The 13,197-nt window shown below is 65.7% G+C and overlaps 5 protein-coding genes across 5 annotated transcripts; 2 read left to right on the top strand and 3 right to left on the bottom strand.

Moving 5' to 3' along the window:
* Positions 1 to 9: 9 nt before the first annotated feature.
* JCM10292_006982 (uncharacterized protein) lies at positions 10 to 2,826 on the bottom strand (the record flags this gene model as incomplete). The annotated part of the gene is made up of 1 exon (XM_076649711.1): positions 10 to 2,826. The coding sequence occupies one exon, from the start codon at positions 2,824 to 2,826 to the stop codon at positions 10 to 12; it is 2,817 nt and encodes a 938-aa protein (XP_076504701.1).
* Positions 2,827 to 3,639: 813 nt separating this feature from the next.
* On the bottom strand, positions 3,640 to 6,238 carry JCM10292_006981 (uncharacterized protein; the record flags this gene model as incomplete). The annotated part of the gene is made up of 12 exons (XM_076649710.1): positions 3,640 to 3,747; positions 3,801 to 3,887; positions 3,957 to 4,261; positions 4,328 to 4,508; positions 4,593 to 4,739; positions 4,802 to 4,893; positions 5,021 to 5,248; positions 5,303 to 5,432; positions 5,508 to 5,689; positions 5,746 to 5,831; positions 5,899 to 5,958; positions 6,051 to 6,238. 12 exons carry the CDS (start codon positions 6,236 to 6,238, stop codon positions 3,640 to 3,642), a joined length of 1,794 nt encoding a protein of 597 aa, XP_076504700.1.
* Positions 6,239 to 7,411: 1,173 nt separating this feature from the next.
* On the top strand, positions 7,412 to 8,113 carry TSR2 (Tsr2p; the record flags this gene model as incomplete). The annotated part of the gene is made up of 1 exon (XM_076649709.1): positions 7,412 to 8,113. One exon carries the CDS (start codon positions 7,412 to 7,414, stop codon positions 8,111 to 8,113), a length of 702 nt encoding a protein of 233 aa, XP_076504699.1.
* A 296-nt stretch (positions 8,114 to 8,409) lies between these two features.
* JCM10292_006979 (uncharacterized protein) lies at positions 8,410 to 11,027 on the bottom strand (the record flags this gene model as incomplete). The annotated part of the gene is made up of 3 exons (XM_076649708.1): positions 8,410 to 8,436; positions 8,590 to 9,439; positions 9,499 to 11,027. The coding sequence occupies 3 exons, from the start codon at positions 11,025 to 11,027 to the stop codon at positions 8,410 to 8,412; spliced, it is 2,406 nt and encodes an 801-aa protein (XP_076504698.1).
* A 769-nt stretch (positions 11,028 to 11,796) lies between these two features.
* Positions 11,797 to 12,968, top strand: JCM10292_006978 (uncharacterized protein; the record flags this gene model as incomplete). Its single annotated transcript, XM_076649707.1, has 4 exons — positions 11,797 to 12,023; positions 12,234 to 12,341; positions 12,428 to 12,547; positions 12,671 to 12,968. The coding sequence occupies 4 exons, from the start codon at positions 11,797 to 11,799 to the stop codon at positions 12,966 to 12,968; spliced, it is 753 nt and encodes a 250-aa protein (XP_076504697.1).
* Between the last annotated feature and the right edge of the window lie 229 nt (positions 12,969 to 13,197).

The following is a 13,197-nucleotide window of genomic DNA, read 5'->3' as shown; positions in this document are numbered from 1 at the left end:
ATACGCCGACTAAGCCAACTCCTCTAGCTCCTGAGCGACCCTCAACCTCTCGCGGTTCAGCTCCGACCTGCGCCTCAGTCGCGCGACGAGCGCACTCCTCGTGCGCATCCGCTCCCTCCGCACGTCCACCGTCCCCTTCTCGTTCCAGCGCCACTGCTTGAGGCCCTCGCGGCTCATCCGGCGATGCAGGTCGTCGCTCTTGCCACCAGACGACGCGCGAGCGTCCGCGTCCGCCACGCTGGGGAAGAGTACCCTCAGCGCGTCCTGCGAGTGCGGACTGCGCATCGCCTTCTTGAGGCTCTCGAGCTCGGGGCCGCGCGAACCGCCCTCGAGCTCCCAGATGGCGACGATGGGCGCGGCCTCGGCGCGGAGGAAGGGTGGGAGCGGCTCATAGCGAGCGGCCTGAGCGCGCGAATCCGACGAAGAAGGCGGTGCGTCCGTAGCCGGGGTGTGCAACGTACGCAAGGACGAGGAAGACGCGCCGCCGGCCAGCTCGGCCTCGAGTCGCGCTCGGCGCTCCTGCAGTAGGAACACGCGCAGGGCATGCCGGCCCCACCCGCGCACGAAACGCGACGCATCGCCGTCCCCAAGCTCGCCCTCCTCTGCGCCTGCAGCGACCGCGCGCGCATCCCGGCGCTCGAGCATCCTCCCGCGGCGCACCTCGCCGGCGTACAGCTGCAGCATGTGCGTGTAGGCCTTCTCGGGGAGGACCCAGCCCTTGCGCTCGCGCCCATGCGAGCGGGTGCGGGAGCGCTCGGCCGCCCAGCGGGCGTTGCGGAAGACGCGCTCGGCGAGGCCAACGCGTCCGGCGCATGCGAGCGCGTGCAGGAGCGCGGTGTAGACGTGCGGGTTGCGGCCCGATGACGGCGGAGGGCGAGCGGCGAAGGAGGGGGACGAAGCTGCGAGGGCTTCGGATGGCCGCGACTCGTGGTTCAGCTCGGGCAAGAGGCGGAAGACGAGCTCGTCAAGCTCGTCGAACGAGCTAGTTTGCACCATCTGCGCCAATAGCCGCGACACCGCGTACGCATCGCCGTCCGCCGCCTCGATAGTGCGCCGTGCTGAAGGGACTTGGTCGCCGAGGGCGGTGAAGAGAATGTTGTGCGTCTCGGGTGAGGGCGCGATGCCAACGTCGGACATGCGCTCGAGGAGCGCGAATCCGACCTCGGGTGACCTCCATCGCAGCGTCACGTACGAGATGAGCGCGTTGAAATCGTACAACGCGAGGGGAAGCTTCGCCGGCAACGAGGACAGCGCCTTGCCGAGCGAGATGCGGGAGCGCTCGATGCGCAGCTCTCGCCCAATCACGTCCTGGAGGAGCCGACGCAGTACCTCGTCGACGATGTGCGAGACTTCGGCATGCGCTCGGGCACGCCGTCGGCGTAGCGACCCGCGCGAGAACTGGTCGACGGGGGCAGCAGGCGGGAATTTGGCGAGAAGGTGGATCAACGGGGCCAGTACGTCGCGCCGTGTCGCTGCCGAATCGAGCTCGACAATGCGCGCCAAAAGTGCGTCGAGCGCGCCGGCGAGGTGCACGACAGCGGCGAGAATCTGCATCGAGGCGGTTGCCTCGAACTTGCGCTGGGCCGGGCGAAGGGCGAGCGAAATGCGCTTGAGGAGACGCGTGAGCTGCGCGTGCGCGAGCGCGGGATCGGCATGGGATATCCACTCGGCGCAGAACTGCGCCGCGAGGTCTTCGCGCTCGATCTCGAGTGCGAGTTGGATCGATGGTTTCAGCGCGGCCGGGGATCGGCGGCGTCGGAGGCGCGAGACGGCGAGGGAGAGCGCGAGAACGGGAGCCGGAGGAGATTGCGCAGGATCGCATGCGGCTACTCGTGCCCAGTGCTGGACCAGTAGGTCGAGAGAACGGGTAGGAAGGGAAGTCGGCGGGCGCAGAGAGCGCTTGCGGTGGCGCCTAGAAGACGGAGGTGTCACGTCTGATGCAGAAGCGTCGTTGAAGCCAGGGATGGTGCGCCACTGGCTCTCGAGTGCTGCCGGATCTTCTGCCGCAGCCCCGTAGTCCCGCTCCCACGCCTGCGCGCTGGGCGCCGCCGCTTTCTCCCTGCGCCGCTTCGACAGGGTAACCTGCGGCAAAGCGACCTTGCCCTCATCGTCTCCATCTGCGATCGCCTGCTCGTGCTCAACCCTTTGACGCCACGCATCGCGCGCAGCTTCTCGCTTCTGCCCTGCCAGCACAGCATCCCACATGATCGTGTCGAAGCGCAGCGACTGGCGCGCGATGCGAACGGCGACGGGCAGAAGCGTGTCGGCGAGACGAGGGTTGGAGGCGGTGGTGGGTTTGAGGAGGATGCGGAGAACTTCGTGCAGAGCTATGGCTGCGGGGAAGCGCCAGACCCACGGCTCGGGTGCAACCCGCGGAGCGGTGTCGGGGGTGGAATCGGGGAGGTGAAGCTGGGGTTCCTGATTGAAGAGGTGGAGCTGGCGGATGGTGAAGGCGGCGTCGTACGGTGTTGCCGTGAGCTGCCGACGCAGTTGAGACCCGAGTTGATGCAGCTGACGTGGAGAAGGGCAAGGGTATTGCACTGGATGGACGATATCGACCGGGTCATCGTGCTCGTCGGCAGCAGCGGCTTGCGCCTGCTCCGCCTCGGTGCTCGCTCGTCGTGCCCCAATGACGGGAATCAGACAGCTGACGAGGCTGATGCTGCTGATGTGCGCAAGGAGCAGGGAGGGGTGGATCGACGGTCGAGCGGGCTGCGCGAGTGCAGGTCGCGGCGGTGCTAGAGTCGCGAAGCCGGGAGATCGCTGCGGCAGCCGAGGCGGGACCGTGCGAGGCCTGGCATGTTTCAGCAGGCTCGGCGGGCGCATCTGCGCGTGTACAGCCGCCGAAGTCAGCTCGCTGTTCTCCGTCGCTGCAAGGTCCTGCTCCGAGCCGCACGACTGGAGTCGTGCCAGCGGCGGATCTGTGCCTCGTTCGAGAGGCCTCTGGGACACTTTTCCGAGGTACGCTAGGCGTTGCGCCAGCTCTGACTTCGCAGATGCCTTAGTCGCCTGGAGCGCTGTGAAGGGAGAGGAAGATGTGCGACAACACGCGTCGACGCACCGCGGGCGCCGCCGAGATCCTTGTGCTGACTCGCTTGGTCTCGTTGAGCTCGCCCAGGCGCGATCGAGCGGCAGGGAGGAGTTGGACGCAAGGCAGGAGGAGGTTCCGTCTTCCGCTGCGAGGCGGTGCATACGGTTCCTCGCCCGCAAGTAATGCGAGCCCGGATGCGGGCCTCTACAGTCACTACTGAGCGTTCTATGTAAGAGCACGCTCTGCCACCCGGAAGTTGTGCCTCCCATTCTCGTGACTTCCCCCTTCCTGCAGCTGCGTTGCGAAGTCGTTCACGCTTCGCCGCCTTTTCCCCTTGCCACGTTTCGGTGTTACGGCTTCCAGTTCGAGGCCCTGCCACCGAAAGGCGCCTCTCGCTAGCTGCCACCGCGGCGTGGACATCCCGGTCTCGCCTGACCGGCCGAAGTGCGAGAGACGTTGCATTGCGTAGATTGAGACCGTACTGACGTGAGGAAGAGTGAAGAACGACCGAACGAAAGTAAGGAGCGGGGATCAGAAGCGAGAGGGAAGTTGGGAACGAGTTGCAGGAGGAGCACCCGGCTCTCCGAGCCTCGGAGCGTCGCCGCATCTTAGTACGAGAAGAGCATGCGGTAGATGCGAATGTGCCAGGGCGCCGCCTTGCGCTCGGCCCTCCACGTCCGCATTTCCTCGACCGTGAACCAGCACTTGCGGCCAGTCTGCACGGGCAAGGGTCAGCGTCTACCTCGACGACGCTGGCACCGAGACGCACGTCAAGGTCAATTTCCGAGGCCTTGTACGGAAGAGTGCGGTTCTTGATGTAGGCGCACAGCCAGAAGAAGAGCAGAATAGGCGCCGCCTGCGAGACAAGCCAGACCGCCGGAAATGGTCAGCACCTCGTCACGCGGTAAGAGCATGGAAAACCCACAATGTAAGCCTTGAAGAACGCTTCCGCTGCTTCGGTGCCGCCAGGCGAGCCGCCGAGCGGCCATACGGCAATGTAGAAGTTGGCGATGAGGACGAGGCACACGAGGATGAAACCGATCCACGAGCCACAGACGCCGCCGATAGCGAGGTAAGGCAGCTCCTCGGTCGAGTGACCCTGGACACGCCACGCCTTGCGGAAGCGGATGTGGCACATGCAGATCGAGCCCCACGTGAAGAGCGTGGAGAGACCCGAGAGACCGACAAGCCAGTCGAACACCTCGTCGCCAGCAGCAGAAACGTTGACGTCTGCCCAGGCTTGACATCAGTATCACCAGCTCAGGAAGAGCAGGGGCGCGGAAAATCTTGACTCACAGGCGAGGGCACCGAGGAGGAGAATGACCAGGACCGAATAAAGCGGGCGACCCGACTTGTCAACGTAGGTGAAGATCTTGGGCGCGAAGCCCTGCTCGGCCATCGCGGTCATAACGCGCGAGCCAGCGTAGACGCAGGACAGGCCAATCGAAAGAACGGAAATGCAGATCGTGATGTTGATCTGCGCAAGCCGTTTGAGAAAGTCAGCAAATCGCCATCGAGCACGCTCCCATATCCTCAGTATTGTATCAAGAGTAGAACGTACGAGGTGGTCAAGACCGTTGAGACCGGCACGAGTCGCCATGATGACGAACGGAGACGTGCCGGCGCCATCACTGCCGCCGAGGAGCGTCTCCTCGTTGTAAGGCAGGTTGACGCCGATGATCGTGAGCGACGTGATGTAGATCAGGGTCTGCAGAGACGTCACGTGAGCACATCGTTATCGGCAGCTCGTCTCGGGAGGCAAGGACGCACAATGCGCCAGAAGGTGTTCTTGACGGCCGACGGGAGCGTCTTGCGCGGGTTCGGGGTCTCGGTGGCGGCAAGGCCGACAAGCTCAGTACCAGCTGCAGGTGCGAGCGCTCCGGGTCAGTCGTGGAGAGCACGGACATTGCCGACCAGGGGACGATAGCGACTGCTGTTGGCCAACGCCTAACTGCTCTCCTGCTCCGTAGCGCGAGGGAGAGGACGCACCAAAAGAGAACGCGGCAGTAACAAACACAGCGCAAATGCCCTTGAAGCCGTTGGCCAATGCGCCCGGGTCACGCCAGTACCGCCCGCCGACGTACTCGGAGTAGATTCCGTCGCCTCCTCCGCAGTTAAGGACGATACCGATGATGATGAAGATGACGACGACGGCAAGCTTCAGGCACGAACTCCAGAATTCCTCCTCGGCGTAACCGAGTGTGCCGAAGATGTTGACTGCTCGGAGCGAGGTCAGCCAAGTCCCGCAGAATGACTAAGAAGGCAACGCGCTGAGAATGATCGCAACCCAGAAGATGGTGATCCAGGCGGCGATAGGGACCCTGGCTGCAGCATCCCAGTATTGCACGGTGATGCCAGCTGCCGTGATCTCAAGCGGAAGAGTCACTGCCCATTGCGCCCACTTTGCGTGAGCGAGAGAGGTCAGTGAGCCAGACAGACTGGATCGAAGCGAAACAATCGACGTGGTGAGACTCACGTAGTTCCATCCGAGCGCCATGCCGAAACCGGGGTCGAGGAAGCGGCATGCGAGGGTGTAGAAACCGCCCGAGACGGGGTAGACAATGCACATCTCGCCGAGAGCTTGGGTCACGTTGATTAGCATGACACCGATGATGAGCCAGGCGATGAGAATGCCTAGGGGGCCGCCGTTGCGGAGAGCTGCCGAAAAGCAGATCAGTCGCTTGAACACCAACGCTCGTCAGCGCACGACGCACCTTGGCCAGAACCGATGAAAAGACCAGTGCCGATCGAGCCACCGACCGCAATCATCTGCAAATGCCGTGGCTTCATCTTCTGCTGACTGCATTCCAGCACGCGGAAGCGGGTCAGACAGCATCTCCAGCGGAAACACGACGATCTGCACACACAGCATGGGGTTGACGTTCGACTTGAGCGGGTCGGCATTGCCTCCGGCAACCTCGAGACCTCTACAGGTGCGGAGAGAAAGACGGCAAGCGCCAAGGTCAGCCGGCGAACGAAAGGAGACGACGGACGAGGCAAAGCAAGGCTTGAAACGCACGCGGTCGCGCCCGGAGCGCGCTTGTACGACTCCAAGCTGAGACCCAGACGCGTCCAGATAGACTCCTGGCTGGGGTCGTACACGGGCGCGGGCTCCTGCGCTGCCTGCGTCGAGACGTAGACCTCGTCGACCTTTCCTTCCAAATTCTTGCGGCCCGATCCCTTCTCGGCGTCGTGATGGTCCGACATGGCGGGTGGCGATAGTGTGCGAGGGCGCAAGGGAGGGGAAGAGAGAAGTGAGGGCCTTGTCGACCGAACTTGGCACAAGAGCCACCCGGGACTGCGGACCCGTTACCTATCCAGCTGCACCGTATGGATTGCGTCGTCGGCCCCGAAAAAAGCCCCTGATTGCTTGGCGTACGTGGAGACTTTGTGGAGGCCCCCTCCTTCCCGTTCCTATCTCCTGTCAAGGCTGGAAAGATTGCTTCGACCTTAGCCATCTCCTGTCCACGACACAGCCTTGTGGAGACCAGTAGACCAGCCTGACATTCCAACGAGAGCAACGAGCCAGATAAGCGATCGCAGGGCCCCTTGTTGGAGCCGCAGTCGCCGACCCACGCAACCTCCAACCGCATCACGCCGGGAAGAGCTCCTCAGGGTTGCCTCAGGGCGTGTCTAGTGCAGCAGCAACACCGCCTCTGCTCCACCGAAAGCACTGCCTCGCTGCTGTCCGCCAAGGTCAGAGCGTGAGGCCAACTCGCGTGAGCGCGCTGGTCGCCTTGGCGGACGGTCGAGCACAGCTGGCGGGTGGCGGAGTGCAGATAACGTGCCGCTGCGCCTCAATGATGTGCGCTGGCGCAGTCCGCTGACCGTGAACGAAAGTCGCGGCAGCTTCGTCTGCGACTGTGACTGGTAGCCCGATGCGTGGCGTAGCGGTCGATGGGCCGGCGCAACAACTACAGCATTGGCAACGAGAGAGCACGAAGCAAGCAGAGAAGACCAGGCGCACGCTCAAGTCGACTGAATTGCAGTCGAGTGGCACGACGGCGACGAGGATGAGAAAGTGTCGGCCGAAAATGCGCTGAATCCCTTCGGGCCTCGGAGCACATGCAGGCTCAATATCATCGCTGCGGACGAGACAGCGGAGCGAATTCTGGCAGGCCCTATGCGGGAGGAATGGGCAAAGGCGGCGTCTAGTCGAGGTCGAAAGGTCGGCGGACGGGGAGAAGCAGGCGCTTCCGCACTCACGCTCGCCCCTATTTGCACGAGCAGACTTGTAGGGCACACCAAGGCAGCTGGACAGCTTCACAGGACTTCTGCCAGAAAGTCTGCGCCTCTCTCCAGCGCGTGACACCGCCTCCGCCTCCTCATCTCCCTCGAGCTCGACTCCGCTCTCTCCACCCTCGCACACGCCACAGAGCCATGTCTGCGCCAGCTGTCCCCGCACCATCGCCCGAGGAGCAGGCCCTCGGCCTCTTTGCGCGCTCGGCGCTCGACCTCTTCGACATGTGGCCCGCGCTGCGCCTCGCCATCTCGCAGGGCTGGGGCGGCGACGGCAAGCAGGGCAAGACGCACCTCGCCGAGGACGTCGTCGACCTCTTCTACACGGTCGCAACCTCGGGCCCCGAGTCGGCCGCCGAGGGTGCCCAACCGCAGGCGAGCACAAGCACGCACGAGGGCGGGATCCCCGTCCCGGCGCAGGACGAGCTCGAGCAGACGCTCCTGTACGTCGTCGAGCAGGAGTTTGACGTCGACCTCGAAGACGCGAGCGAGCGGCTCGTCGCGCGCGACCTCATCCTCCTCTGGCGCGAGTGCCTGCGCCGCGTAACCGAGGGCCGCACCGACGACGAGGGCGAGCTGGCCAAGCGCTTCCGGGAGGGCGCCGAGCGCGCACGGGCGCAGGATGGACAGGGGCGGTTCGAGGCGCAGCGGGGAGGCGACGCAGGGGACGACTCGAGCGACGACGACGAGGACGGCAGCGACGACGAGCAGATGGAGGGTGTCGAGGACGTGCCGCAGCTCGTGCCCACCGAGCAGGCGCCGCCGCGGGAACGGCAAGAACCGATCGTGGACGAGGACGGGTTCGAGATGGTGCAGACCAAGAAGAAGGGCGGGCGGCGATAGACGCGGAAGGGAGAATGCACGCTTTCGGACTTCTCTCCCCGGCTGTGTATGACTGTACAGTTCGACAATGACACGCGGACGAGAACAGAAAGCCGAGTAAAGACCTAGACACAGGAAGGGGACTAAGGAGGTACGGTACGGCAAAAAAACTAAAGGAAGAAGCTGTGTACGGGCGGGAGAGGAACGACAGATCGAGCGAGAGGGAGTCGCACAGGAGTCAGGGAGGCTCTAGATGAATAGAGAGGCAGGAGTGTACAGTCTGAAGAGGTCTGAGCGAGTGGGCCGAGGGATATCGGCTATCGGTTGAGCGCCTTGTAGTACACCTGCGGGCGCGAGCCGAGTCAGCGCTGGCTTTTGGTAGCTCAGTGTGTTGCGACATACGATGGTAACGAACTGTGTGCAAAACGCAGAAGCCAAAAGAAAGCAAGCAAAACGGTCAGCGTCTCCCCGCTGCACGACAAGGGCACAATCCGCACCTTTCGCTTGTACCGCGTCGTCACGCCGACACTGAGGAATCCGCCCTTGATGGGGCTCGCCGCGAGGTGGTTGATGACCGAGTGGTCCGGCTTGGGCAAGATCGAGTTGTCGTCGCCGCTGCCCTGCGTGACATACGCGGCATGGTTGAGCGGGCCCTTTTCGAGCTGCGCGGGGAGCATCGGCGGCTGGATCCCCGCGCTGCTCGGCGGCGGAGGGAGGTCCGGCGGCGGCGTCGACGCCGACGGCCCGTTCGGGTGCGCGGCGTAGAACGCATTCTCGATGTCGTCGCGCTCCTGCTCCCACTCGCCCCACGCGACAAAGTCGGCCGGGATCTCCTGCGTCCACTGGCTGTCGTCGTCGTCGATTCCGGCGCCCTGCGCCTGCCCCGCTCCGCCCGCCGCTTCGTCGTCGTCTGCCCCGCCGAGCGGCCAGATCAGCCCGTTGTAACCGACTCCGCCCGGGCCGAAACCCGGCCCACCGAGGCCGTGCGCTGCTGCAGCGGCTGCCGCAGCGTTGTGCGCTGCAGTGCGCGAAGGCGTAGACGCGGCCGTGCTCGGCGTACTCGCGTACACAGGCACGGGCGTGGTAGTCGGCATGGCAGTTGTCCCCAGGGTTGTGCGGCTCGCCGATGTGCTCGTTGGCGCCGACGAAGTGGACGCAGGCGGCGGCTGCCAGGCTGCGACGGGGATCTTCGAGTTGACGGGGTTGACTTGCAGGTAGTTGATCAAGTTGCCGTCTGCATCGGTCGCAACGGGTAGGTGCTTCGACGCCTTCCACTCGTTGTCGACGATGAACTTGAGGCGGTGCGGACCAGGCGGAAGCGAGATGAGCGCCGAGAAGTCGGACGAGCTGCGAGAGGGAAGTGTCAATCCCGCACGCTGCAAGTAGACAGCGAGACGTGAACGTACTCGGTCTTGCGCAGCTCAATCTTGGTCTTCCAGCCCTTGGCAAACGTTCCCGTGACAAAGACCTCCTTCGGGCCCTTGGCGACCTTGCCATCGCGCCCCTTCTCCTGCCCATCCTCGTTCTTCCACTTGATGAGCGTCGGCACGCCCTGCTCTCCCGCGCCGAGGTCGACCGCGGCGGCGAGCAAATTTTGCGCGATCGTTTGCGACGGGACGGACAAGAGCGGGATCGGGATCGCGGCGACGGGCGCGTTGAGCACGGCGGGCGGGAGGAGCACGGCCGGGCTCGGGATCGCGCCCGTTGGCGTCGTCCCGCGCGAGTGCGACGGCGACGCAAACACGCTCGTGCCCGACGGGATCGCCTCGGCCGAGAGCGGGAGCGCGTCGGCGGGGACCGCGGGCGCCTGCACCGTGTCGGACGGTGCGGTCGACGGCGGAGTCGGCGACGCCGTGTGCGGTGGAGGGAGCTGCGCATGCGAGGGAACGTGGGCCGTTGGGCCTGCAGCCGAGCCGGGGAGGCCGGCCGGGGCGTCGGGCGCAGACGGCGCGATTATGCTCGAGACGGCGCCGGCGAACGACGTCTGCGGCTGCGCGACGTGCCGCACGCTCGTCCCGCTTCCGTCTGCGCGGCTGCTCAGTCCGAGGCCGCTCATCTCGCCCGTGATATGCCCAACCCCACCGGGCGTCTGGTCGCCTTCCTGATGCTGCTGCTGCTGCTGCTGGTTGTCGCCCTCCTGCTCGCCAAACGGCGAGTCGGCGGGGGCGTCTTCGCGCTTGGGGCTGTTGAGCACCGGCATCGACTCGGTGCTGAGCAGCTTGTCGCTCGTCAACCTTGCCGTCGACTCTGCAAAGCCCGGGTGCGTCGTGTCGTCCGGGTCGACGAACGGCATGGCGCCGATCGCGCCCATCCCGGCGTTGGTCAGGCTCCCGTCCCGCACGGCGCCTCCGCCTCCCGCGGGCGAGCGTGCGACCTCGCCCTCGGAACCGACGCCCGGGATCGCCATGGCCTCTGCCGGCCTCGCGCTGGCACTCGTGCTCGCGCGGCCGAGCGCCGCTTTCGCCGCGGCGCGCCCGACGGGCGCAGCGGGGACGAGGGTCGGGGGCGAGTGGAGCGCGACGGCGATGCCGTCGTCGTCCGTGTCGCTGCGGCGCGGGCCGTAGACGACGTGCTCGGCCTTGCCCTGCAGCGCGCCGCGGAGGCTCCCGCCGGGGCCCTCGGGCGGGTCCGGGTCGGGCTCGTCGTCGACGACGGGGGGGCGGTCCGAGGGTTTTCGCCGCGGCGGCGGGTGCGCCTGGTGCGCAGCGGACGACGAGGCGAGGGAGCGCGCAGAGTGCGCTGACGAGGACGGGTGCGAGGGAGCAACGTCGGGCAGCTCGAGGGGCGGCTTGTGTCGCCGGCCGCTGCCGCTGGTGCTGACGGTCGTGATGGTGCCCGCGGCAGAGGGGAGGGCGACGGGGCGGTGGCCGGGGGTGGTGCGCGAGGCGCGGGAGCTCCCTGGTGGGGCTTGCGGAGTCGAAGGGTTGTTGCCCATGCTGCGGGCGGGGTGTCGGTGTCACGAGAAGGGAGGTCTGCGTTCGTCCAGGGTGCGTCAGTCGAGCTCTAAGGTGTGTGTGAGCTGGTTGGTCGAGTGGGAGCGGGTCGAGGTGATGAGCGAGGTCGGCCACAAGTCGCGCCTCGCTCGCTCGTCTGGCTGGAGGCGCAGGGTCCAGTCCTGCTCTTGGATATCTCCCAGAGCTCGTGCCGGCACCCACAGCCCTGCAGGCGGGCGTGCGGAGGGCAGAGAGGTCCCCCCTCCCCACCGAGCTGCCGAACTCGCTCGCGTCCTCTTACGCTCGTCCGAGCTGGGAGACGTACGGGATCGCTTGGTATGAGGTCGAGAGTGCTCCTCGCGGTCTGGCAGGCGCCCTCAAGGGCGGGTAGGCCGAGCGGTGCGCCAAGTGGGCGATGCGAGGTGCGAGTCGGCGTCGACAGCGGCGGCGGCACTCGCTCGTGCGGGCAGCGAGCGCAGCAGGCGGTAGCAGCTTGCGCAAGAGCACACAGAGGGTGCACTCGATCGCACACTGGCCCGCAAGAGGGGACACGGATCGGAAGCGAGAGCGTCGTGACGAAGGACCGCCGCTGTGGCACACCGCACGCGGCTCAGAGCGAAGTGAGAAGAGCAGTACTCGCAGTGTTACAGTATCATACGCCTCGTGCTGCCCTTGACTCGCCACTGTGCGCGTGAGCCAGGCTCTGTCGATCGAGGCTCCCCCTCCCGCTGGTCTGCTCTCCGCCTTCGTGCATCCACGCCAGCCGGGGCCATGGCGCGCCTGCTGAGAGTGTGTGTGCTCGCAGCCGCTGCACTCGCATCGTCTGCCCTCGCCGCCCTCCCGCAGCATCCGCTCGCCACGCCGCCTCCCCTCGTCCCTCCCGCCCTCGTTCAACCCGAACCCGCGCACCCCCTCGAGCGCCGACAGGCCGTCACCAACGTCGTCACCGTCGTCGATGGAGACACGACCCGCAACGTCTCAATCCCCAACACGGCCGCGTGAGCCTCTTGCCTTTCCTCTGCGATGCACGGCCTCGGAGGACCCGGCGTACCCGCTCGCGTCTGTCCAGGTGCAGCCCGCCTGTCGAGGTGCCGAGTCTGGTACCAAGAGGGATTGCCGAGCCTCGCACTACCCCGTCAAGCGTCGTCTCAGCCGTACTGATCCCGTCTCGACCTCCTCACCCCTTCGCCGTACTTCTCCCCTCGCAGCGCCGGCGGCTTGACCTACCTCACTCCGGCTGCGACGGCAGGCGCATCGTACTACAAGATCGCCCCGAGCAACCAGATCACCTTTGGGTGGAACTACACGAGCCTCTAGTGCGTTCCGTCTCGCGCTCTCCTGCCCGCTCCACACGCAATTCTGCCCGCGCAGCTTGCTAAAGTCTGTTCGCGTGGTCGCACAGCGTCACGCCCTCGATGCTCACGTTTGAAGCGCGCTGCTCAGCTAATGGCTTCACGTACCCTGTCGGCCCGACGACGGGCATTCCTGCAAGCGAAACGTCGCTTGTGTGGGACCCCTGGGAGTGCGTCCCGTCTCTTCGCTCGCCGTGACAAATCCGCATACGCACAATCTGCTGCCAGCCATGACGTGCGAGCGGTGTACTTTGAGTTGAGCGCGCGGACTGACCCGCTCGCCTCGCACACAGGTACGCCCAATCGGCCGACGCCCTCCCCTTCGCCCAAGCGTCGTACACCCTGCGGGTCTACGACGAGCGCGGCCCGGACGCGACGGCCGAAGCGGGGCGCTTCAACGGCGCCAACGCCATCATCAACTTTGCCATGTACTCGCCCGCGGCCTACACGCCCCTCAGCGAGGGGTGGTCCTGCGCCGGGTGCAGCGCCGCCGCGAGGGTCGTCGGCGGCGTCGGCGCGGGCGTGTGGGGAGCGGTCGCCGTCAGCGCGGCGGCGGTCCTCATCGGCGGGGCGGGCGTGCTCGGGCGGTGAGGGGGGCTCTAACGCGTGGGCGCTTCTACTTCGCTTCTCTACGAGTCTCCATCGGGTTGTTTGCCCTTCCTCCTCTTCTCTTCTGCTCATTCACAGACACTGGCCCTTCCTTGAAGGCCGCGCATCTCTACCATACTGGACCTCCTTTCACTCGATCCTGTCCCTTCCGCAGTCGCTTCCTTCGTCATCTCCTCATCTGTCCTCATGTCAATCTACGCATAGCCTACTC

Source organism: Rhodotorula paludigena (assembly GCF_050403205.1).
Source record: "Rhodotorula paludigena JCM10292 DNA, Rt_paludigena_JCM10292v1_ctg27, whole genome shotgun sequence".
NCBI lineage: Eukaryota > Fungi > Basidiomycota > Microbotryomycetes > Sporidiobolales > Sporidiobolaceae > Rhodotorula > Rhodotorula paludigena.
Note: the sequence above shows the minus strand (reverse complement) of the source record. Positions and strands in the feature narration are given on the sequence as shown.